Genomic DNA, 25,932 nt, shown 5'->3' on the forward strand with positions numbered 1-25,932 from the left:
GCTAAGTTAGGGAGAAATCCCTGATCCTTGATGTCTCCTCTTAGGAATCTTCCATCCCCTGGCTCCCTCACTCTGCTCTTTAACAAATCCAACCTTGGTCCTTGTTGTATTCCGAGTTGAGCCCAAACCCTCACCCCACGGCAATCACCCTACTGCAGGGTCCAGCCCTATAGGGTTCTGTGAGCCTCTCCCAGCTGGTGCGAAGACGATAAACTGTAGAAATAAAAGACACAGAGATAGAGAAAAGAGAGTTTGAGCCCAGGGATCCACTGCTACCCAAATCGCAGAGATCACAAGTGGCCCCGAATGCCGGGACGCTTTCACTTTTATTGAGTTGCAAATCTGGGAGCAGGGTAGGTTGGGCGAGGTCTTGGTGGTCCGAGAGTGGGGGCAGGGTGGATAGGGCGTGGCAGTGATAGGGTCAAGTACGTCACTTGTCGTTCAGGTATGGCTGAGGAATTTCTGGCGCCCGAAGTGAAGTAAGGAGCATACTGCATCAGCGCCTTTTCCATACTTATCAAGAAAGAACTACAATATTAAGATTTATATTACTCTTACTGATTATCTTTTCTAAGAAAAAAGGAAACAGGAGCAGAAGTAGAACATGAGAGTAGCCATGGAACGTGATCACGGAAGCACAGCATCACATAGAAACAGTTAAGCCTCCGGATGTCTGCGGGCCTACCTGACAGCCGTCAGGCCTACCACAAGAGCTTGGAGAAGCGGAGTTTTCTCCAAACTTCCCCAGGAAGGAGACGTCTCAGCCATTTTGGGCATCTCCTTCCCTAGCTGGCTAAACAGCGGGCGCTTTCCCGGCGCTGGCGCTGCCGCACAGTCGCGGCGCCCTCCAGCAGCCCTTATACAGGCGTGATAGAGGGCTTAGAGCATCTTGCCTTAGTGTCATTCATTTCACAAGTCACCCCAGGTTCACACTTCCGACCTGAGAGGCATCAGCAAAAGAATTAAGATCACCTATAAATAACTAAGATCACATATGAATAACTAATAACTACTAGGGTTATATTTCTAGTTGCTTTCTTCTTCATTATTTATACGGAAATAGGCTGAGGCCTTTTGCTCCAGGCTTGGCGCTTATGGGATCTCCCCCCAACACCCCACAGCAAGTCTTCAACAGTACTGGTTTAACAATTGTCCCAATAACGTTTTCTTTAACAACAGTGGTTAGCTCATTTAATCCTCACAAGGATCACCTGAGGTAGGTATCCTAAATAACCCATTTACACAGGGAAGTGGGGAGGAGACAGGGTGCCCCCGGGGATGAGGCACAAGCTGTTTCCACATCAGCACTTCGCGCCTGGACGGTCCCCCAGTTGTCCTGGCTGCAGGTAGTCCCATCAGCCCGCCTCCTGGGATATTTGCCAGGCAGGAAACCTCCTGAGCGACAGAAACTCCAACTTTTGCCAGCGGCCTCCAGGTACTGCCTGGGCAGCGGCGGGAGCCTGGAGCCTGGGGGAAGGCGCTCGCTGCGGACGCCGTCTCCAAGCAACGGGCGGCGGTCACGTGACCCGCCCGAGCCCGCTTCACGTGGTCGCGAGCTGCGCTGGGGTTGGAGTCTCCGCAAAGGGCGGGGCGGGACCGGTGAAGTTTTTTCCCCTGGGGCCCAGGAGCCCCAGCTGCTGCCGCGCAGGTGCCCTCGGCCTGGGTCCGGATGGAGCTGCCTGCAGTGAACCTGAAGGTGGCGACGGGCGGGGCAGGGTCCCCTTTGCGGGAGGGGGTGGGACATTTGCATTTTCCAGGAAGGTGGGAGGACTGAGGGATGGGAGGGAGAAAGGGAAGGTACAGACCCCAGGAGAGAAGGAGGTGGGCAGGCAAGCCACAGCAGGAAGAAGGATCCAGGTACAGGCCAGCAGGGTGATGCAGAGCGGCCGTTGGACGTGGCAGGGCAGGGCTAGGGCTGTCCCCTCCCGGACTGAGACCCTCCAGCGGGCAGGGCCGGTCCCACGTGCTGTGGCCCACACGCCCAGAATTCCCCTGGAGGAGGAGGAGGAAGGCGGGCGGGAGGGGCTTGGAGGCGGCTCACCTCCCCGGCGTGAGTACAGGGGCTGGGCCTGTCCCCGGGTCCCAGCAGCGTCCCGGGAGCCTCCTCCTGTGCTAAATCGGGTTAAGGAAATCACATGTTCCCAAACAATTCGTTTTATAAAGTTTACACATCCAGCGCCCTTACTTCATAATCAAGAAGCACGAACCCCAACAGAAATTACTTAAAAGCAGAAAACCCCAACTTTGTGCACTTGGGAAAACTCTACAGAGCTTCCTGGGGTGTCTTCATTTCCCGAGCCCTGAGCTCAGCCGGGTCTTGGTGCCAGCGGCTGTTCTTTTTCTCCCCGCCCAGCCCCACCGCCCCCGTGTCTGGGCTCTGTTTGCGTTAGTGGGGCTAGGGGCTTTAACTTTGGTCAGGAAGCTGTGGACCTTGAGCCAAACCGGCCATTTTGGGTCTTAGTGCAGCCTCCTTTGAGGCAGTATCCGGGAATGTCCTCTTACTCATGAGTGACAAAGCATTTAGCACCCTGTTGGTGTCTGGGACTAAAGGAACCTGAGAGATAGATGGTTACAAAACAGTGGCTTAATACACGTTTATTATTATACAACATATGTGCTATGACTTGCATTGGACACGTTTCCCTTTTTTTTTTTTTGCGACTGAGTTTCACTGTTGTCGCCCAGGCTGGAGTGCAATGGCGTGATCTCAGCTCACTGCAACCTTCGCCTCCCAGGTTCAAGCGATTCTCCTGCCTCAGCCTCCCAAGTAGCTGGGATTACAGGCGCCCACTACCATGCCCGGCTAATTTTTGTATTTTTAGTAGAGATGGGGTTTCGTCATTTTGGCCAGGCTGGTCTTGAACTCCTGACCTCAGGTGATCCCCCTGCCTCAGCCTCCCACAGTGCTGAGATTACAGGCCTGAGCCACTGTGCCAGCTACATTTCCTTTCTTAATCATACACATGCTTCAGCAAACCTTCCTGAACGTCCAGTCAACAGCGGAGGGGAGAGATGGCTGGAGCAAGGGAATGGGTTTGCATAGAAAGTTCAGCTGGGAAGAAATTTACATGACAGCAACCTAGATTTGTTGGTATCAGTATTCACTCTATCCCAGGCAAGGTGGGGTTAACACCAACTGCCTTTTCTCTGATTAGGGATGTGCTTAAAATAATTGCTAAGAGAGGATCAGGTGAGATCGGTGGGAGAGACAGAGCTCTCATTTATGGGCGTCTGTGTTGTGCCAGGTTATTTATTTAATCAAGGTAACCTTATGAGAAAGCTGATACAGTCATCTTTTTACAGATTAGCAAACTTCAGCTCAGATTGGGTGACTTGCCAAGGTACCGCAGGGAGTAAGTGGCAGTGTCAGTATTTGAACTCACAGGGATCAGACTCCAGGGCCAGGTCCTTTCTGGGGTACCAGCTTACTCAGGGCTGACTTTGACCTCGGCTGTTTGTGTCCTTTGGGAGGGCTTAGTCTCTCTGAGGTTTTTTTTGAACAACTTTTTGGGCCTGACAGGCTGAGCATCCACAGGTATGAGCTATGCTGGCTTTCTGTATCCAGGATGAAAAGGCTGGTCCTTCCCTTGACTTGGCACATAAGACCCCCTGTCTCCAAGGGTCTTGGCCACTACCAGAGACAAGAAAGTGCTGGGAGGCCCTGAGGGATCAGGGTTGCCAGGTCATATATAGAATCTCCTATACATGACCAGGTGAACTTGAATTTCAGATCAACAACAATCAGATTTTTACTTTTATTATTTATTTATTTATTTTTTTGAGACGGAGTTTTGCTCTTGTTACCCAGGCTGGAGTGCAACGGCGCGATCTCAGCTCGCTGAAATCTCCGCCTCCTGGGTTCAGGCAATTCTCCTGCCTCAGCCTCCCGAGTAGCTGGGATTACAGGCACGCGCCACCATGCCCAGCTAATTTTTTTTTTTTTTTTTGTATTTTTAGTAGAGATGGGGTTTCACCATGTTGACCAGGATGGTCTCAATCTCTCGACCTCGTGATCCACCTGCCTCGGCCTCCCAAAGTGCTGGGATTACAGGCTTGAGCCACCATGCATGGCCCCCAATCAGATTTTTAATATGAGTATGTCTCAGGCAATATGTGGGACATATTAACCAATTATTCATGATCTGATGTTGGAAATTAACTGGGTGTTCTGTATTTTTTTTTGAGATGGAGTCTTGCTCTGTCACCCAGGCTAGAGTGCAGGGGTGCGATTTCAGCTCACTACAACCTCTGCCTCCCGGGTTCAAGCGATTCTCCTGCCTCAGCCTCCTGAGTAGCTGGGACTACAGACACACGCCACCATGCTCAGCTAATTTTTGTATTTTTAGTAGAGATCGTATTTCACCATGTTGGTCAGGCTGGTCTCAAATTCCTGACGTCATCATCTGCCCACCTTGGCCTCCCAGAGTGCTGGGATTACAGGTGTAAGCCACACCTTGCCCAGCCTGGTGTTCTGTATTTTTGTTTGCCGAATCTGGCCACACTGTGGAGGGCAGCTGTTGACTCCTTGCTTGCAGGCACTTAGGGGATGTTCTGAGATCAGAGCCCTTCAGGAGCTGGGGCACTGCTCCCCGTGGCCTGCACTCCCTCCCACTCTGTCATGTCATATATTTCTCAGTTAATGGCTGCATGCCTGCTTCTGCCCAGCTCAGCTAGAGTGGGCAGTGGTGCCAGGTGAGAATAAACAGCTGCCCCAGGCCCTTTGCTCAGAGAGCAGCCCCTGACCAAGCCCTGTCCATGCCTCCTGAAGTGAGGTCCTGAGCTGCAGGAATTCAGAGGTCTTGTGAGAAGAGGACCTTGGGAGGAGGATCCGGTGGTCTAGGAGGTAGTTTAGCATTGGGGTTAAGAACTCTGGAATGAGGACTGCTGGGATGGAGGTGACTTCCTGGCAGGCACTGTGTTGAGTGCTTCCCACGCCTCTCCACCTCCCTGTACCACTGGATCCACACAGCACCACTAAACCAGACATTATTACCCTGCTTTACAGAAGAGCAAACAGCTGTTCTGAGAGTCAGGTGATTTGCCCAAGGTCACTAGGTTTTTTGTTTTTGTTTTTTTTTTGAGACAGAATCTTGCCCTGTTGCCCACGTTGGAGTGCAATGGCACGATCTCAGCTCTCTGCAATCTCTGCCTCAGCCTTCTGAGTAACTGGTTACATGCTCATGCTACCATGCCCAGCTAACTTTTTTATCCTCAGTAGAGATGGGGTTTCACCATGTTGGCCAGGCTGATGTCGAACTCCTGACCTCATGTTCCACCTGCCTGGGCCTCCCAAAGTGCTGGGATTACAGGCATGAGCCACTGCGCCCGGCCCAAGGTCAGCAGGTTCTAAAGTCATGGAGCCAGTCAGATCCACCTGTTTGCCTCCAGTACCCATGAAGTTAACTGCTACATGACTCTGCATCCCATCTATGGCAGCCCTGACTGGTGTCCCTGGGCCCCAGCCACCCTGGGGGATCTCACTAGCACATGTAACAGGCCACCAAGTGTTTGCACAGGACTGGTAGTATATACCATTTCTGGGAAGTCCTACCCTGCTATGGGTCCTCTAGTGGCAAAGGGCACACGTCTTGGTGTGCATGGCCTGTTGTTTTCTCTTCAGGCTTTCCTTCTCCAAGTTAGACTTCCTCATTTCCATTCGCCCTCTCTGGCTCTCCTAGATCCTGACGGTGTAGCACAGTAGACAGAGCACAGGCTTTTGGGGCAGGCAGGTCTGCATTCAAGGCCTTGAGTAGGTTTCTGTGTGTCCTTCAGTAGGTTTTTGAACCTCTCTCAGTATCTGCTTTTTCATTGTAAAAAGAAGATAAATACAGTCCCTACCTCTTAGGATGATGGATCCCATGGTCCAGGAGGTAGTATAGAATTAGGGTTAAAAATTCAGGCCGGGCCAGGAGTGGTGGCTCATGCCTATAATCCCAGCACTTTAGGAGGATGAGGCAGATGGATCACTTGAGGTTAGGAGTTCAAGACCAGCCTGGCCAACATGATCAAACCCTGTCTCTACTAAAAAGACAAAAATTAGCCAGATGTGTTGCTCGCCTGTAGTCCGCTGAGGCACAAGGATCACTTGAACCCGGGAAGCAGAGGTCACAGTGAGCTGAGATCATGCCATGGCACTCCAGCCTGGACGACAGAGCAAGACTCTGTCTCATAAAACAAACAAACAAAAACTCCAGCTGGATAGATCGATTCTGACATTTGCATCTGAGCTCTGTTGTTCATAAGCTTTATGAACGGGGCCAGTTTACTTCCTCTCTCAGAGCCTCAGTTCTACCCCATACGCTTACTCAGATGACCTGAGTTAAGTGCAGTGCAGTGTAGACGCAGGACAGGCAGGTGCTTGTCGGTAGCAGGAATGGCTGCTGTTGTTGACGATACAGGATCCCTGTCCCACATAGGTACTTAAAGTTAGTAAGCGGGGCCGGGCACGGTGGCTCATGCCTATACTCCCAGCACTTTGGGAGGCCGAGGTGGGTGGATCACGAGGTGAAGAGATCGAGACCATCCTGGTCAACAAGGTGAAACCCCGTCTCTACTAAAAATACAAAAATTAACTGGGCATGGCGGTGCGTGCCTGTAGTCCCAGCTACTCAGGAGGCTGAGGCAGGAGAATTGCTTGAACCTAGGAGGCAGAGGTTTCGGTGAGCTGAGATCGTGCCATTGCACTCCAGTCTGGGTAACGACAGGGAAACTCCATCTCAAAAAAAAAAGTTAGTAAGCAGATACGTAGTGACCATCCAGATAGATGCCTGTCTCTGAAGGTTGAGCCCACCCCCATGGGACAAAAGGGTACTGCTTCCATTTCGCAGAGAAGGAGCCTGAGTCCTTGGCGCCTGGACCAGCACTCGCCTCTCCTATTCCTAACAGCATCCTGGGAGCTCCTGCTGCCTTGGCCCATTGACCCCTGTCTGGGAAAGAGCTGGCGACCCTCCCCTGGATGGAGCACTGTAGTAAGGCTCCAGGAGCTCATCCTTCCTGCCCAGCTGGGAATGGTTCTGGCACTGCCTTCCATTTAGCTCAGGCCCCTCCACTGCTTCCAGCTCCTCTTTTAGGCAGTACCTGAGAATCCTTGTCTTTGGCTACCAGAAAGCTCCCTCAGGGCCAGCAGACAGTGCTTTTGTCCCGACAGTTACTGGCCCCTGCTTCCCTGGGCTGCCAGGAAGGGCAGGGTTGGTTTGGCTCAGTTTCTCCCTGGAGCCTTCCTGCACATTAAGGCCTCTCTGGGTATTCTCCTGTTACAAAGATGAAGAAACTGAGGCAGGGGAGGTTTAGGCTTCCGTACATTTCTTTTCCCAGGGGCTTAAGAGAAGCAATCAAATGGTGCTTTCTTTCTTTTCTTTTCTTTTCTTTTCTTTTTTTTTTTGGGATGGATTTTCACTCTTATTGCCCAGGCTGGAGTGGAGTGCAATGGTGTTATCTCAGCTCACTGCAACCTCCACCTCCCGGGTTCAAACGATTCTCCTGCCTCAGCCTCCCAAGTAGCTGGGGCTACAGGTGCACACCAGCATGCCCAGCTAATTTTTTTTTGTCTTTTTAGTAGAGACAGGGTTTTGTCATGTTGGCCAGGCTGGTTGTGAACTCCGGACCTCAGATGATTGTCATGTTGGTCAGGCTGGTCGTGAACTCTAGACCCCCACCTGCCTCAGCCTCCCAAAATGCTGGGATTACAGGTGTGAGCCACCAGGCCTGGCCTTTCTTAATATTTATAAAACCAAAGTGAAGTCACGCAGAGGGTGCTGTGTGTGTTCTAAGGATCTGCAGTATTTCCGGTTATATTGTTTTTTTCCCTAGCAGAGATAGCCGAGGTGTGGACCCAGCTGGGCGCTCACTCCGTATTACAGGCCCTTCCAGCGCTAGAAGTCTTTATCTTACAGGTTACAAGCATGACCCTTGGGGTACCCTGCAGATCTACAGTCCCGTGGGACTCAGCTTGTCATGCCATTCTCTCCAGAATAATCCAGGGCCCATTTATTAAAGACCTACTGTGTGTACAATCTAGGTGTAGGAGCCAGAGCACTGAAAATGAAGATCATTTCTAAAACAGGCCCAGAGTGGGAAGGGTTAGGTGTCAATTTTGGGGAGGAAAGGGGTAATGGGAGCTGCCTCCCCTCTGTCTCCTTCCTTGTTGTCTTCAGGTCTAAAAGCTTCACTTCACAGTGTGGCCCTCAGCAAGTTCCTTCCTGTCTGTGGTCCAGGGTTGACTCAGACAGAGGGGACAGTGTTAGCTCTGAAGATAAAGATCAGAATTGTCCTCATGCCCAGCCCTGCCCACCCCCAACTTCCTGTCCCTCCCTCCTTCACTCCCCTCTCCTTCCACTCCAGCCACACTGGCTTCTGTTCAGTTTCCAGAATGTTCCATGCCCCACTTCTACTACAGAGTGGGTGCCATCCCTCCTGCTCTAAATGCTCCTCTTTCCCCTCTGCCTCCCCCATCCCTTCCTCAGAGAAGCCCCTGACCCCCATCACCCTCCATCCTCCCTACTGTTCAGTCAGGTACCCTTTCCTTTTCTATAGCTTTCCTTATAGGATGAGGGTTCACTGCACCCCCATTCCTAGGGCTGAGTGTCTAGTTAGCAACGTCAGTCCTGAGAATGCAGCTCTGAATCTGATCTGCATACCCCTGACTCCCCAGGGTGGAGGAAAAGCAGGTGCCAGTGATGCTGGGTGACATTGTCAATGTTAAGAAACTGAGCACCATTTGATGACTTCAGGCCTGTGGGAAATGAAATCCATGGAAGATTACACCTCCCCTGCCTCAGTTTCCCCTCTTTGCAATGGGGAGAGGCCTAATGGCTGGACAACATAGCCTGGGTCTGAATCTGGGCTCTGCCACTGGCCTGCTCTGTGGCCTTGGGCAAGGCCTTGGGCCTTCTCTGAGGCCTTGCATCCCTTCTTTCTGAGCCTCAGTTTCTCAGCTGTAAAATGGGGATAATAGGACCTTAGAGGATTGTAAGGATTTAGTTCATTTGTATACAGAAAGCACTTGGAATGGCACCCAGCACATAGGAAGTGCTCAATAGTAATGAAGGTAGGTGAGGTGATGGTGAAGATTCCTTCTAGAGCTAGCCTTCTGTAACACACAGACTCGGCCTGGTCAGATCAGAGTCTTGAGATCTTCTCATTTTTTTTGAGACAGAGTTTTGCTCTGTCACCCAGGCTGGAGTGCAGTGGCATGATCTCGGCTCACTGCAACCTCTGCCTCCTGGGTTCAGGCAATTCTCCTACCTCAGCCTCCTGAGTAGCTGGGATTACAGGCATGCACCACCATGCCCTGCTAATTTTTTGTATTTTTAGTAGAGATGGGGTTTTGCCCTGCTGGCCAGGCTGGTCTCAAGCTCCTGACCTCATGATCCATCCACCTCAGCCTCCAAAAGTGCTGGGATTACAGGCATGAGCCACCGTGCTCGGCATGAGATCTTAAAGTTGGGTGCATCTGTTCTAACAGAATAATTTTCCTAGTCTTCTGGAGCTGGGAGAGGAATTTCTTTTGGGCCACAGAGCAGACTTGAATTTCTTTTGGGCTCACTGCATACTTGACCTCCCAGGCTCAAGTGATTCTGTGCCCGGCGTGAGATCTTCTTAAAGTTGGGTGCATCGGTCCTTACAGAATTATTTTCTTAGTCCTCTGGAGCTGGGAGAGGAATTTCTTTTGGGCCACAGAGCCTTGAGGTTCACTGTGGTCCTGGGCCCTGGAGGTAAAGGTGAAGCATTTCAGCGCCAGCTCTGGATTTCATCTGGTCCCACGTGTGGACATTTCTCACAAGCCCAAATAGTTCCCAGCTGAAGGCGCGTGCCCCCAGTGGGAAGGTTGGGGGCACTGATTTTGGAGGTGGGTTTGAAATTTAATTCCAGTTTTGCCACTTGCTATTTGTGGAATCTTGATCAACATAATTTATTTCTGAGCCTTGTTTTCTCATCAGTGAAATGAGGATAACAGTATCTGTTCCAGAGACTGTTGTGAGGTCCAGATAAGGTCATATGAGACGGTTGGCATAGGGCCTGGCACATAGTTGGTGTGTAGTCAAGAGTAACTTTTAGAAATGCTTTTTCCTCTTCTGCCAGAGTTCTTCCCTCCCCTCCCCTCCTCTGTCCCCTCCTCTCCTCTCCTCTCCCTTCTTCTCTTTCCCCTCCCCTCACCTTCTCTCTCCACTCCCCTCCCCTCCCCTGCCCTTCTTATCCCCTCCCCTCCTTGCCCTCCCCTTCCTTCCCCTCCCATCTCCTCCCCTCATCTCCCCTCCCCTTCCCTTCCTCTTTCTTCCTTTTTTCCTCCTTCCCTTCCTTCCTTCTCTCTCTCTCTCTCTCCCCCTCTCCCTCTCCCTCTCTCCCTCTCTCTCTCCCTCTCCCCCGACCCCCCATCTCACTCCACCCCCACCTGTCTTTTTTGTCAGGATCTTGCTCTGTCCCCCATGCTAGAGTGCAGTGGCATCTCAGCTTACTGCATACTTGACCTCTCAGGCTCAAGTGATTCTCCCACCTGAGCCTCCCAAGTAGCTGGGACTATAGGTGCACTCCACCACGCCTGGCTAATTTTTTTACTTTTTGTAGAGATGGGGTCTTACTTTGTTGGCCAGGTTGTTCTCGACCTCCTGGGCTCAAGCAGTCTCCCCCCGCCAACTTCCTAAAGTGTCGGGATTACAGACATGAGTCACTGCACCCAGCCCAGTGTTCTTTTTTGCAGGTGGTGAGGTCACCTCTTGCCTTTCCACCCAGGCCAAAAACCCAGGCCTTCTTTGCAAACCTTGCCCATATCTGTACCAGCACACTGCCTCTGCTCTGGCACACTGCCTCTGACCCAGGCATGTGGAATCCCCCTCCCAGCCTGAACCCTCAATCCTTTGAGTAAACCTTGAGGGCCCTCATTGACCACCAGACCCCATTGAAGCTCCCAATTTGGGATTCCTGGCCTCTCAAAGTCTCTGGGCCACCCTACCCCCACCTTAGCCATCTCCACGCCCACCATCACTCACTCAGGGTCTGGGGCTTGGCCCCACCTTTGCTTGGCGAGCCCATCTCATACTTTGTATTCAGCCGGGGTCCCTTCCCTTTGGATGCTCTCGATGCAGCCGCCTGCCATCTTGAGGCAGCTGTCCTTTTTTTTTTTTAAGACAGTCTCACTCTGTCACCCAGGCTGGAGTGCAGTGATGCCATCTGGGCTCACTGTAACCTCCACCTCCCAGGTTCAAACAATTTTCCTACCTCAGCTTCCCAAGTAGATGCGATTACAGGCACCCACCACTACGCCCAGCTAATTTTTGCATTTTTAGTAGAGACAGGGTTTCACATATTGGCTAGGCTGGTCTCGAACTCCTGACCTCAAGTGATCCACCTGCTTTGGCTTCCCAAAGTGCTGGGATTATAGGCCTGAGTCACCGTGCCTGGCCCGTTTGCCCTTTGTTCTGTGTGCTTTCCAGCCAGGGCCTTTTTGATGTCCCGCAGTAGAGACCAGTTCCAGGAGAGGAGGCTGTTATTTTAAGGATGCAGAGGGCATTAAAAGGGTAAAATATCGTAGCCAGGTGCAGTGGCTCCTGCCTGTAATTGCAACACTTTGGGAGACCAAGGTCGGTGGATTGCTTGAGCCCAGGAATTTGAGACTTGCCTGGTTAACATAGGGAGACCTCATCTCTACAAAAAACAAGAATTATCTGGTGTGGTGGTGTGCACCTGTAGTCTCAGCTAGTGAGGAGGCTGAAGCGGGAGGATGACCTAAGCCCAGGAGTTCAAGGCTGCAATGACCTGTGATGGCACCACTGCACTTCAGCCTGAGCCACGGAGCAAGACCCTGTCTCAGAATTTAAAAAAAGTAGATGATTGCAGAAATCCAGAAAAATAGCCAGAGGGATTTTGTTGTTATTTTTCCTTAACATAAGGCACACCGAGCTGTCACCCTGTAGGAAAGTCTCAGTGGCTTTCCTCTTTGCACTTGGCATGAAGCCCACTCTCCTTCCCGAGGCCCTCAGGCCCCCCTACCTGTCCCCAGACACCCTCCCTTTGCCCTCTCTCTCTAGCCACAACACCTGCTTTCCCCTCTGCCCCCACAGTGCCCCAGCTCCAGTGTCTCAAGAAATCACCATGTGAGCTTCCCACCCACCCACTCTGCTTACCATCCAGGCCTCTTCCGATTGCACAGCAGATTCCCTGCATTCCACAAAGGGGTCCCGATCCAGATCCCCAGAGAGAGTTCTTGGATCTCGCACAAGAAAGAATTCAGGGCAAGTCCGTAGGGTAAAGTGGAAGCAAGTTTATTAAGAAAGTAAAGGAATCAAAGAATGGCTGCTCCATCGACAGAGCAGCCCTCAGGGCTGCTTTGCCCATTTTTATAGTTATTCCTTTTTTTTTTTGAGACAGAGTCTTACTCTGTCACCCAGGCTGGAGTGCAATGGTGTGATCTTGGCTCACTGCAACCTCTGCCTCCCGGGTTCAAACAATTCTCCTGCCTCAGCCTCCAGAGTAGCTGGGACTACAGGCGTGTGCCACCACACCTGGCTGATTTTTGTATTTTTAGAAGAGAAGGGATTTCACTGTATTAGCCAAGATGGTCTTGATCTTCTGACCTCATGATCCACCTGCCTTGGCCTCCCAAAGTGCTGGGATTACAGGCGTGAGCCACTGCACCTGGCCTATGGTTATTTCTTGATGATATGCTAGACAAGGGGTGGATTATTCATGCCTCCCCGTTTTAGACCATGTAGGATGACATCCCGACGTTGCCATGGCATTTGTAGACTGCCATGGCACTGGTGGGAGTGTAGCAGTGAGGATGACCAGAGGTCATTCTCGTGGCCATCTTGGTTTTGGTGGGTTTTGGCTGGCTTCTTTACTGTAACCTGTTTTATCAGCAAGGTCTTTATGACCTGTACCTAGTGCTGACCTCCTGTCTCATCCTGTGACTTAGAATGCCTGACTGTCTGGGAATACAGCCCAGTAGGTTTCAACCTTATTTTACCCAGCTCTTATTCAAGATGGAGTTGCTCTGGTTCACGTGCTTCTGATTCTAGGAAGGGGTGTGGGTGCCAGCTGCCCCCTGGGAGAGGTGAAGGCACGAAGTGGCACCTCTCTGGCCTGGCCTCCCTTCTTCCTCCTCCTCCGCTCCTGGAGTTGGTGGCATGTCTTTCAATAGACATTTCTGAGGCCCTCAGAGGTGCCGGGTTAGGGGGCCTCCTGCGTTTTCTGCCCCTGAAGCTTTCCTGCCCTTGTGGTGGTCACGTTCACAGACTTCTCCCCGACTTGTTGTACCACAGGTGATTCTCCTAGGTCACTGGCTGCTGACAATCTGGTAAGTGACTCTGTGGGTTTCTGCGTGTCTCCTGTGGTCTCTGGATTATCTTCTGGTTCTGCCATGTTTTAGCCAGGTCACTTTGGGCCAAACAGCTCTGCCTCTCGGGGTCTTGATTTCCATATGTACAATGGGCATGAGGATGGCACACCTGCAGGAACCGGGAGGAAGAAGTAGAAGGGCCCGTCAGAGCTCCCAGGGCTTGCCCCACAGCGAGGCCTCAGCCTTGCAGGTTTGATTTTCACCTTTACCATCTCTCTTCTTTTGAGATGGAATTTTGCTCTGTTGCCCAGCCTGGAGTTCAGTAGTACAATCTCAGCTCACTGTAACATCCACCTCCTGGGTTCAAGCGATTCTTCTGCCTCAGTCACCCAAGTAGCTGGGACTATAGGCAAATGCCACCACACCCAGCTAATTTTTGTATTTTAGTAGAGACCGAGTTTCACCACATTGGCCAGGATAGTCTTGATCTCTTGACCTCGTGATCCATCCGCCTCGGCCTCCCAAAGTGCTGGGATTACAGGCCTGAGCCACCGCACCCAGGCCTACCATCTCTTTTATCTGTTGAGCTTCTGGAGAGAGTTCTCTGCCAAACCAAGACTGGAAGCCACTGAGCTCACGTCTGCACCCTGCAAACCTGGAAGTGCCCAGCCTGACAGCTGTTAGTAACGTGAACAGTAACCATCGTGGTTCACGACCTTGAGAAGCAGGGCAAAAATACAGATTTCTTAGTCACGCTCCCCAAGATTCTGAGTTGGCGATTTTGGGTTGAAACCCAAGCACCTGCTTTCTTTTTATTTATTTATCTTTTTTTTTTCTTTTTTTTGAGACGGAGTCTGGCTCTGTTGCCCAGGCTGGAGTGTAGTGGCACAATCTCGGCTCACTGCAGCCTCTGCCTCCTGGGTTCAAGTGATTCTCCTGCCTGAGCCTACTGAGTAGCTGGGACTACAGGCATGTGCCACCATGCTTAACTAATTTGTGTATTTTTAGTACAGACAGGGTTTCACCATGTTGGCCAGGCTGGTCTGGAACACCTGACCTCAAATGATCCACCCACCTCGGCCTCCCACAGTGGTGGAATTACAGGCATGAGCTACCATGCCTGACAGCACCTGCTTGCTTGCTTTTTTTCTGTTTTTTTTAAATCTTTTCCTACAGTCTAGCATGTGAACCTGCTTTCTTAAAAGCAAAAGATAAGATGGTTTATTCGAAGACCTATTGAATCCATTGACACTAAAAACCTGCCTTGCACATGTCTTCTTCATGCTGCCCTTCAGTGAATGTCATATAAATCTAGGAAGTGGTCGCTGCATGCAGGGGCAGGCAAGTCCCAGTGGGTTTGGTAATAAACGAGGTAGACTCAGTCCTGGTCCTTCTGGGTCTTCTTTGCAGCACAGCAGGGTGACAAGAGCATGGCCTCTCCAGCCAGACTCCAAATTCCAGCCTCACCGCTCAGCAGCTGTGTGAGCTTGGGCAAGTTACTTAACCACTCTGTGCCTCAGTTTCCTCATCTATAATAGGATAACAATACTTCCTGCCTAGGGTTGTTAACATAAATGCACATAAATGAGTTAATTTAAAGCAGTAAGAACCAGCCGGGCACAGTGGCTTACGCCTGTAATCCCAGCACTTTGGGAGGCCGAAGGCGGGTGGATCACGAGGTCAGAAGTTCGAGACCATCCTGGCCAAGATGGTGAAACCCCGTCTCCTATTAAAAATACAACAATTAGCTGGCGTGGAGGTGTACGCCTCTAATCCTCGCTACTCAGGAGGCTGAGGCAGAAGAATCGCTTGAACCCAGGAGGCAGAGCAACGTTGTAGTGAGCCAAGATTTTGCCACTGCACTCCAGCCTGGCTGACAGAGCGAAACTCCGTCAAAAATAAATAAATAATAGTTAGAACCATGCCAGGTACTAGCAAGTGCTCTGTGTTCACTATGATTTTGATTGGATTGACAAGTGAACAAATCAACAATGTCAGTTAGGCAATACCCTAAATGGTAGAATAGGGTGGGCCTTGTGTTAGGAAAGTGACGAGGTCGTACTTAGCATTGGTGGGTGAGGGAAGGAGTCTCAGAGTGAACATTCAAGCTGCTGCTCAATGACAAAAGGGGGGCCAAGTGTCAGAGTAGAGGGCGCCCACTGTACGGGGCTGTGGCTGGGAGGTCAGGGAGGGCGGGGCTGGGCCCGGGGTCCCACGGGCCCCTTAAGCCCTGGTGAAGAGTCTGCATTTTATTCCAAATGGGATGGAAAACTGTTGGAGGATTTTTAGCAGAGGATTGACAGCATCTGACTACACTACCAGTTGCTATTTAGAGAACAGAGTGGCAGTCAGGAGGCTGTCATCTGGCAGGAGACGGAGGTGCTTGGGACCTGCAGGGACACAGCCAGATCCAGGGTCTGGGTGGGAGGCGAGCCCATGGGATTTGCTGGCACATAGCCAGGTGGCCTCAAAGACTAAGGTCTGTTCTGGGAGGAGGCCCTGAGACCCCTGGCACAGGAGGGAGGTGACCTGCGGGTTGGTGGCCACCTGATGGGACTAAGCTGCTTCTTTGACAGGGGCTGCATCGTGTTCTCGGGCTCCTATGCCTGGGCCAACTTCACCATCCTGGCCTTGGGCGTGTGGGCTGTGGCTCAGCGGGACTCCATCGACGCCATAAGCATGGTGAGCCAGGGCGGGGGCCGAAGCACAGGGCGACACACGGCCTGGCTCTGCCTCCCTGTCCCATCCCAATCTTCCTTCTCTTCCTGGGGCCACCACTGCCTGTTGTCTAAAGCCTTTTTCTTCAGCCTCCCGGGTGTCAGCCCATGCCTGTCTTTGGGAGCGAGCATGCTACTCTTCTTGCCTGGCTTAGAGAAGCCCAGGTCTGCCATTATCTCCCCCAGGAAAGCCAAGGGGTGCCCCAGATTGGCTTCTCTGCAAGAGCAATGGAGCATTCCCTATAACCTGCCTCTGGGGCTCTCTTTTAGGGGAGAGGACATGGAGACCCAGCCAAGGGGGCACGCCACTACTTTAGGAAGGAGAGGTGACCCAGGCCGACCGAAACTTCCCACAGGGGAAGCTTCTTAGCACCCACCAAGCCCCGTGGGGCAGCGTGCACCCCCTGCACCGGCTCTTCAAGCCTTGGCCAGGGCTCGGGGTGACTGAGGAGTGAGAAGGGATTTCCTTTTTCTTTTTTTTTTTGTTCTGAGACAGTCTTGCTCTGTCGCCCAGGCTAGATTGCAGTGGTGCGATCTCAGCTCACTACAACCTTTGCCTTCCAGGTTCAGTGATTCTCCTGCCTCAGCCTCCCAAGCAGCTGGGACTACAGGCATGTGCCATCATGTGCGGCTAATTTTTTGGATTTTTAGTAGAGATAGGGTTTCACCTTATTGGCCAGGCTGGTCTCGAACTCCTGACCTCATGATCTACCTGCCTTAGCCTCCCAAAGTGCTGGGATTACAGGCATGAGCCACCGTGCCTGGCCCTGAGAAGGGATTTTCTTCGTGTTGGAGACAGACTGGGTGAACAAGGAACCTTCCTTTATGGAGGTTCTAGAGCCCAGTCTTGTGCCCATCATGGTCTTAGAGGTGATCGAAAATGGGTAGGGAGGGAGGCTCTGTGGAACCGAGACCTGAGCCCCCTGCGTCCCTGCCCCTAGACTGCAGTCTCAGCCAGCCGCTCCCCTGTGAGTCCTGCCTGCTTGCTTGCTCAGTTTTCCAGCAAGCCCCAAGGACACAGTAGGGCATGAAACAGCTTCGCATCTGGTACATGGTGGGGAGCCACGGGACACGGCAGGGCTCTTGTGCTCATCAGTGCCTGTGTCTTGCAGTTTCTGTGTGGCTTGCTGGCCACCATCTTCCTGGACATCGTACACATCAGCATCTTCTATCCGCGGGGAAACCTCACGGACACGGGCCGCTTCGGCGCGGGCATGGCCATCCTCAGCTTGCTGCTCAAGCCGCTCTCCTGCTGCTTCATCTACCACATGTACCGGGAGCGCGGGGGTGAGCTCCTGGTCCACACTGGTGAGGCCACCACCTCTGGCCAGCTCCCCACCACTCCCTTCTCTCCCTTGCCTGGCCCCCAGGCTCTCCCCCAGTGAGCTGGCCTTACCCCATGGGGCCAGCAGGAAGAGCATGGCATGGGCACTCTGTACCAGGCTGGAGGAGTCCAAGCTCCTGGTCTCTGCTGCAGGAGCCCAGGGGTCCCCTGACTGTCCTGGTCCGCTGCGACCTTCTCCTGCTGTGAGGCTAAGGCTAGGCCCTTCTCTCAGCCTAGAGCACAGGCACAGCTGGGGGTACCATTTAGTTCCCAGGGGCAGCCCTGGGCTATCTCCAGCATGAGGGCCACCGGCACCTACAGGTCTCCTCTCTGTTCTCACCGGGCCCCAACACTGGAACCCCATTTCCTGCCACGTGGGGTCTTTCCTCTCCTGCGGCAGAGATTGTGCTAGGTAGCCAAAGGAGAGCCTGCTCTAGCGTAGGCTGTGTGAGCCTCAGCGAAGACGGCCCTGAACTGTGGGCACTCCCCGTACCCACCAATCCCTCCCCACTCGCCCATCCTCACCCTCACCCCGCCCTCTCCCATGCCCTTTCCTGTACCCCTTCTGCTGGTGGCCGAGCTGTTTGCCTGCTCTCTGACACCTCTGTCTCTCCTTTCTCTTTGAGAGGAGTGGAGGGAGGTTGTGGGGTGTGGCCTTCTACCTTTCACTCCTGAGAAGAGAGGCCTCAGGTGGCCTGTGACTGCCACCAGCTGGTCGAGGGTAAGAATGGCCTGGGGCTGCCCCCAGGGAAGGGGTGCCAGAATGTATCTCCCATTGGACAGATGAGGAAACTGAGGCCCACAGCCCTTGGGACGTGCTCAAGGTCTCAGGATGAATGTGCAGAGGAGGGGATGAGAGTGAGGAGTGTGGGGTGTTTGGAGCTACAGTCCTGCCTTGGACTCAGCCCCAGCCTCCAAGGCCATCTGGATACAGTAATGTGGTGTCCTTCTGCCTGAGAGGGGAGCTGGAGAGGAGTGTGTGGGCCCGGGGCTGGTGTCCCTCTGCCCAGGTTCCTGAGCACTTGCTGCCTGAGGAACCACCCCATGGCACAGTGGCCTGGAGCCTGGCTTTGGGCTTGGCTGCCTAGGCGTGGGTCGCAGCATCATCGCTTCGAGCTGTGTGATCTCAGCAAGTCAGTTCATCTCTTTGACCCACTGTTTCCTCATCTGTAAAGTGGGGATGATACCTGCTGCAAGGAGTACGGGAGGATTGAATGAATGATACACGCTAAAAGCTTAGTGCCTGGGGCTGCTGCCTCTGTCTCTGTGGTGGTGTCAGGATGCCTGGCCCCAGGGTGGCAGGGGTAGATCTTGCCTTGGACTCAGCAGAATGTCTTGAGGTCTCCCCATTCACTTTTCTTTCCCATCATGTCCCCTGCCACCCAGGTTTCCTTGGATCTTCTCAGGACCGTAGTGCCTACCAGACGATTGATTCACCAGAGGCACCCGCAGATCCCTTTGCAGTCCCAGAGGGCAGGGGTCAAGATGCCCGAGGGTACTGAAGCCAGCCACGCTGCCTCCAGCCCCACCCCAGGTTCTAGGGATGCTCCTGACCTCTATCTCTGGGACCTAAGATGGAATGTGTCTCCAGCCCACGGGTTACCTGAACCAAGTGCCTTGAGAGACCAGGAGCCCCCATGGGCCACCCAGTACACACACTCCTGTCTCAAACTCCCTGAGGCCTCCCTCCCTTCAGGGCACCCGCTGGTTCCCGGGTTGGAATGAAAATCTTTCTTCACCTCCTACTCCATCAAGGCACCACACAGGCCCCCAGCTGAGTCCTGCATGACTGTGGCAGGCTCAGGCCTTTAAGTCCTGGTGATGTCTGTTTGTTGGGCTTTGGGGGAAGCCCTAGAGCTTCAGGTCTGCTCAGCCCAGGAGCAGTCTGGCATGGGAGTGAGGTCCTGTGCTTCTCACTGCCTGGTCATGTGGTGCCTAGCGATACAGGGCTGGAGGCCAGAGGCATCAGCAACACTGACCCACCACAGCCTCCAGCCTCCCTTTTTGGAGCCACAGCATTAAAGTTTGGGGAGTTCTGTAGATGGGCTGTGTTTTGAGCCACTTTCAGTCTCCTGGCTGGGGTGGGGCCTGGCCTTGTTCCTGGGAAGATTTCTCCTGCCAATTCCCAGGTGGAGCCTGCGCTGGGCCACCCCATTCTGTTGTGGCAGGAGGAAATGGGCATGTTTGTTGGCTGAGCTGGGCTTCTGCCTGACTCTGGCCTAGCAGAGGCCACAGCAGAGAGACACTGCTGGGTGTGGTGCGTGGCATCCATTTCTCTGAACCAGATGACCCAAGCACTGGTTTGAATCCTGCTCTGCCACTTACTAGTTGCGTGCCTTCAGTGTCTTCTAGAAAGGGTGGGTGCCTGCTCCAGGTGTAAAGTGTCTGGTGTGAGGAGGGCTCCCTAAGTGATGGCGAAGTTGTTAGTGGACTTGCTCCTCACACCAGTGATGATGCTGGGTTAGGCAGCAGAGGGGGAACTCTTCCTGGCAGCCCCTGTGTCTGGTCACAGCTGACTTGGGCTGACTCATCCAGAAGCTCCCCAGGGCCCAGGCCTTCCCCACTGACAGGTCTGGCTCTCCACAGCTTGCTCTTCTGCCCCCTGGGCGCCAAGTGCCAGGGCTTTCCCAGGCCATCCTGGCTTGTCCCTGGCACAGGGTCAAGGCCTAGTGCACAGCCCCCATCATTCACTTGTGTCCATCTGTCAATCAAGAGACTCAGTACCTGCCTGGTGCTGAGTGGGCTGGGGGCTGCAGTGGTGACCTTTGGAGCCTGCTCTCTCGACCTAGGAGTCTTCCCACCTGGAGGATGACAGACAGGGGCAAGAGCCCCAAAAGACGGGGACATGGGCCTCTGGGCCAGGAAGGAAGACTGCTGTGGGGAAGGGGCTGTGCTCCGGGGGCTGCCGAGCAGCAGCAGTTGTGAGAAATTGGAAACAGCCACGCTGTCAGGAGACAGACCAGTAACCCACAGTCCATTCATTACAGGGAGCACAGACCAGTAAGCCACAGTCCATTCATTATAGGGAATGTGGACCAGTAAGCCACGGTCCATTTACTGTAGGGAATATGGACCAGTAAGCCAAGGTCCACTGTAAGCCACAGTCCATTCACTATAGGGAGCACAGACCAGTAAGCCACGGTCCATTCATCATATGGAGGACAGTGCAGTAAGCCACGGTCTGTTTATCCTATGGAACCCGGTGCAGCAGTTACAGCAGATAAACCAGACCTATTCCTACCAACGATGGTCCCCAAAAATATGAACAAAGCAGATTGCACAATGGCATTGGGATGAATTTTCAGACCTCACAGTTTGGTGTGTGTTGTTCCTGGGTGTATGTGCAGTAAAATAGAAAAGCAGGGACTAGAAGGACACCTGTCAAGTTTATGACTGAAGCCATCCTGGGTGGAGGGGGGAGTGTGGCCTGAGGGGAGTGGGACTAAGACCCAAGTCCATTTCTCTTGTGTACACGGCTTCCTGGCCCCAGGAAGTCTTGTTAAGTGCCTGCATCGTGAACATGTCGGATTCCCGAAGGGAATGAGAAGCCAGGGCAGGGGCTTGGCCCAGGCAATGGGGAGCAGATGATGGAGCCTCGACCACCCAGAGGGGAGAGTGTATCTAGAGGCCTCGGTTTCTCATCGTCCCAGATCCCCAGGTTGAACTGGCTCTTTGGGGGAGAGGACAGAGGAAAGCTCCTGTCTTGGGGGTGCCCCAAAAGCAGAGCCTGTGATGAAAGCAAGGGAGCTGGGTTTTCCAGTCATTGACCAGGAGCCACTCAGGGAGTGGGAGAGGCTGACTTAGATTTGCAGGCACCATGACCCCTGACCATGCAGACAGTTGGGACCCCGAGAGCCATCAGAGGCAGACAGAAATAGGGAGGGAGGCACCCATGCGGCTGCCCCTTCCACACAGTGGGCCCTGAAGGGAGAGCTTCTAACATACAACAAACACCACAGAGCCCACTGTGAGTGAGGCCGTGTTCCAGATGCCAAGGTTCGGGAAAAGTCACTGGGGCATTCTATTTAGCATGAGACATTCTAGGCAGCAAGACAGCTAACAAGGCCTGAGGCAAGAGTGACTGAGCAGAGGGCGGGAGTGGGAGGGAAGAAGACAATGAGGTCAGAAGGTGGCCAGGGTCAGATGTGCAGGCTTAGCAGGTCATTCTGAGGACTCCAGCTCTGGCTGGATGAGATGGGAGCCCCAGAGAGTGTTGGGCAGAGCTGGACAAGGTCTGCCTTATATTTTTGTTTTGTTTTGTTTTGAGACAGAGTCTCCCTCTTGTGTGGGCTGGAGGACAATGGTGTGATCTTGGCTCACTGCAGCCTCTCCCTCCTGGGTTCAAGCTATTCTTCTGCCTCAGCCTCCTGAATAGTGGAGATTACAGGTGCCCATCACCATGCCTGGCTAATTTTCAGTAGACCCTGTCTACTGAAATACAAAAAATTAGCCGGACATGGTGGTGACTGGTGAGACTGAGGCCCGGGAGATCGCTTGAACCTGGGATGCAGAGATTGCAGTGAGCCAAGATTGTGCCACTGCATGCCAGCCTGGCAAAAAAACAAAACACAGACTAGGAATGGGCTGACCACCCCTCTCGTAGGTGTCCTAGACTAGGGTGGGGTCTCACACCTTTGGGGCAGGGGATTCGGTCAGGAGCTGTTCTGGTTGGAAAGGCATCTGGCGCAGGATTGCTGGGCCTTCCCCTCTTGTTTCCAGCATCTCAGGGGTCAGGCTTTGCTGCGCAGAGGCTGAGGGGCTCTGGGGTTTTCCACTGTGCGTTTGGTTTCTGTTTTTTTGAGACGGAGTTTTGCTCTTGTTACCCAGGCTGCAGTGCAATGGCGCGATCTCGGTTTACCGCAACCTCCGCCTCCTGGGTTCAAGCAATTCTCCTGCCTCCACCTCCCGAGTAGCTGGGACTACAGGCATGTGCCACCATGCCCAGCTAATTTTTGTATTTTTAGTAGAGATGGGGTTTCACCATATTGACCAGGATGGTCTCAATCTCTTGACCTCGTGATCCACCCGCCTTGGCCTCCCCAAATGCTGGGATTATAGGCGTGAGCCACTGCACCCAGCTAATTTTTGTATTTTTAATAGAGATGAGGATCACCATGTGGGCCAGGCTGGTCTTGAACTCCTGGCCTCAGGTGATCTGCCCACCTCGGCCTCCCAAAGTGCTGGGATTACAGGTGTGCCACCATGCCTGGCTTGCATTCTAAAAGTACTACGTTGGTGACTTGGACTGGGGTAGAGGTGGGGGCGGTGACAAATGGTCAACTCTTGGGCACTCTCAGAAGGCAGAGCCACAGGACCTTCAATGGGCTGGATGGAGGAGGCAGAGAGGAGCCAGGGACTGCAAGGTGTGGTCCTGATAGAAGGCTGGAGCTGCCACTAACCAGGAGGGAGGAGGTGGAAGGGCAGGTCCAGGACAAGGCCAGGACTTCAGCTGTGAATGGGCTGCACTGTGCTGCTAACGAGGCTTTCCAACCAAACATTCTCACCACCATGGAACCTTTTTTTATTTTTCTCGGTCTGTCACCAGGCTGCAGTGCAGTGGCGCAATCTCAGCCCACTGCAGCCTCCACCTCTCATGTAACTTTTAAAAGCCCTGTGTCTATAGGGACTTGGAAGTAGCACACCCTGCAGGTTTATGTAATGTCTGACATTCTAGAGACTGTCAATTAGAGGAAGCAAATTCCTCTTGCCTCTGGTCTGATGGAGAGGACCCCTGTTAGTCTGTTCTCATGCTGCTAATAAAGATGTATCAGAGACTCGGTAATTTATAAAGGTGAGAGGTTTAATGGACTCACAGTTCCACGTGGCTGAGAAGGCCTCATCATCACTTCAGAGGCAAATGAGGAGCAAAGTCATGTCTTACATGGTGGCAGGCAAGAGATAAGAGCCCTTGCTGGGGAACTCCTATTTATAAAACCATCAGATCTCGAGACTTACTCACCATCGCCAGAACAATATGGGGAACCACCCCCATGATTCAAGTATCTCTACCTGGCCCTGCTCTTGACATGTGGGGATTATTACAATTCAAGGTGAGATTTGGGTGGGGACAAACCATATCAGGGCTGAAATCACATTTGTCCAGTTTGCAAATCTATTTCTTGTTTTCACAAAGCTGAGCCTTCCAGATGAGGAAACCAGAGAAATTGCCCCACGGGTGCCACTGCCTTCTCCTGTTGGCCAGAACTAGACCAAAGCTGCGGTACCTACAGGGCCTCTCACCTCAGGCCTGTTCTCCATCTCCAGAGTGGCCTGGAAATTCCTGCTCTCACACTGTGTCTCTAAACTGGCTCTGGAGTCAGTGAGCCTTGGTTTAAATCCCCTATGCACTCTTAACTGGCTGTGTAAGAGACACTATCTCTTAACCTCACTATGCCTCAGCTTCCTCCTCTGAAAATGAGGACCATAATAGGGCCTGACTCAGGTGTTAGGAGTGAAAATGGTGCAACACAAGTGTTTAATAAATGTTAGATCTCATTATCTGTACTACTGTGTCATCATTCAGAGAGGGAAGGAGTCCAAGTGGCCTGTGACTGGTATCAGTCAGTCAAGGGCAGGAGTGGCCTGGAGCCTCCCACCCTGTTGACTTCAGCTCTCCCCAGACCTGACCCAGGTGAGGGGTGCCAAAACATTTCTCCCATTGGACAGACAAGGAAACTGAGGCTCGCAGCCCTTGGGACTTGTTCAGGGTCCCAGGATCAAAGTGCAGAGGAGGGGATGGGTGTGAGGAGTGTGGAGTACTTGGGACCCTACAACCCTGCCTTGGACCCAGACCCAGCCTCCAGAGCTGTCTGAATACAGTGATGTGGTGTCCTTGTGCTTGGGAGGGCAGCTGGAGAGGCATGCGTGGGCCTGAGGCTGGTGTCCCTCTGCCCAGGTTCCATGGGGAAGCCCATGTCACATTGGCCTGGAGCCTGGCTTTGGGCTCGGCCTAGGCATGGGTCCCAGCATCATCAGCTTTGAGCTGTATGGTCTCAGGCAAGTCAGTTCATCTCTTTGACCCAATTCTATGAACATTTCTTGAGTGCTTTCTACAAGTTTTCAAAAGATTGGAAAAATTTTCAGGAAATAAAACAGATTTTCCTCACTAGCAACAGAACGCAGGACCCAGTTCTCCAGGTGGTAGGGCGCTTTTGTGCATACCTCTCAGTCTATCTATAGAATCAACAGGTTGTCATAAAACGTTATCATATCTGAGTCCAGGCACAGTGGCTCACGCCTGTAATCCCAACACTTTGCGAGGTTGAAGCAGGCAGATCATGAGGTCAGGAGTTAGAGACCAGCCTGACCAACATGGTGAAATACTGTCTCTAATAAAAATACAAAAATTAGCCAGGTGTGGTGATGCGTGCCTGTAATCCCAGCTACTCAGGAGGCTAAGGCAGGAGAATCGCTTGAACCCAGGAGGCAGAGGTTGCAGTGAGTGGAGATCACGCCAGTGCACTCCAGCCTGGGTGACAAGAGTGAGACTCCTCAAAAAAAAAAAAGTTATCACATCTGAGATGAAAATTCAGTATCACAGATATGAACTTGAGGGAAATTTAGATCTCCCCTAGCCCAGTGGTTTTAAAAATATTTTATTTCAGGACCAGGCACAGTGGCTCACATCTGTAATCCCAGCACTTTGGGAGGCCAAGGCAGGGGGATCACCTGGAGTCAGGAGCTTGAGACCAGCCTGGTCAACATGGCAAAACCACGTCTTTACTAAAACTACAAAGATTAGCCTGGCATGGTGGCCTGTGCCTATGGTCCTAACTACTCGGGAGGTTGAGGTGGGAGAATCACTTGAACCTGGAAGGCAGACGTTGCAGTGAGCTGAGATTGCACTCCAGCCTGGGTGGCAGAGTGAGACTCTGTCTCAAAAAAAAAAAAAAAAAAAACGATTTCAAATCCTTTGTTCAAAAGAAATATTGAGTATATAAGAGGCAGCAGGTCTGCTCAAGTATCCTTTCATCACTACTAGGGAACCCCGGGATCCCCAGAGCATAATGTGAAAGCTGATCTCCTGGATCCTAAATCTCCTAGACACAGGCCCATGGAGGGCCTTGGAAAAGGGCACATGGAGACTTGATTTCAGAGCGGATATACAGCAATGCAGAAATTAGGATTCCCAGTGGAGTTTTAAAAGAATGAAACAGAAGTACAAGTGAAAAATGCAGTGATTGAAATCAGAAACTCGATGGCTAGGTTAATTCATAGAATAGATACATCTGAAGAGAGAATTAGTAGCCTGGAGGGTAGATTTGAAGAAATCACTCAGAATGCAGTAGAAAGAGATAGAAAATACAAAAAAGAAGTTAAGGCACAGGCCAAGCGCTGTAGCTCACGCCTGTAATCCTAGCACTTTGGGAGCCTGAGGCTGTTGGATCACAAGGTCAGGAGTTTGAGATCAGCCTGGCCAACATGGTGAAACCCCACCTCTACTAAAAATACAAAAATTAGCTGGGTGTGGTGGCAGGCACCTGTAATCCCAGTTATTGGGAGGCTGAGGCAGGAGAATGCTTGAACCCTGGAGGTGGAGGTTGCAGTGAGCTGAGATTGTGCCATGGCACTCCAGCCTGGGGCCACAGAGCAAGATTCTGTCTTGAAAAAAAAAAAGT

General features: G+C 52.5%; 1 protein-coding gene across 4 annotated transcripts; it reads left to right on the plus strand.

Annotated features, from left to right (window-relative positions):
• The first annotated feature begins 1,636 nt into the window (after nt 1-1,636).
• AGTRAP (angiotensin II receptor associated protein) lies at nt 1,637-20,673 on the plus strand. 4 transcript variants are annotated; one of them, XM_009000408.5, is made up of 5 exons: nt 1,637-1,696; nt 13,230-13,291; nt 15,850-15,955; nt 17,103-17,298; nt 18,701-20,673. In XM_009000408.5, the coding sequence occupies exons 1-5, from the start codon at nt 1,670-1,672 to the stop codon at nt 18,814-18,816; spliced, it is 507 nt and encodes a 168-aa protein (XP_008998656.1). In that variant the 5' UTR covers nt 1,637-1,669; the 3' UTR covers nt 18,817-20,673. The 4 variants fall into 4 exon arrangements, with proteins under 4 accessions (XP_008998656.1, XP_008998657.1, XP_002750349.1 ...); XM_009000409.5 differs by having other exon boundaries at nt 17,103-17,277; XM_002750303.6 differs by having other exon boundaries at nt 13,257-13,291.
• The last annotated feature ends 5,259 nt before the right edge of the window (nt 20,674-25,932 follow it).

Source organism: Callithrix jacchus, chromosome 7, assembly GCF_049354715.1.
Source record: "Callithrix jacchus isolate 240 chromosome 7, calJac240_pri, whole genome shotgun sequence".
Lineage (NCBI taxonomy): Eukaryota > Metazoa > Chordata > Mammalia > Primates > Cebidae > Callithrix > Callithrix jacchus.

Coding starts and splice junctions, on each gene's coding strand:
- AGTRAP (XM_009000408.5), top strand. CDS start 1,670: ATGGAGCTGCCTGCAGTGAACCTGAAG. Junction 1,697..13,229: donor TGCCTGCAGTGAACCTGAAG/GTGGCGACGGGC, acceptor TCACGTTCACAG/ACTTCTCCCCGACTTGTTGT. Junction 13,292..15,849: donor CACTGGCTGCTGACAATCTG/GTAAGTGACTCT, acceptor CTTCTTTGACAG/GGGCTGCATCGTGTTCTCGG.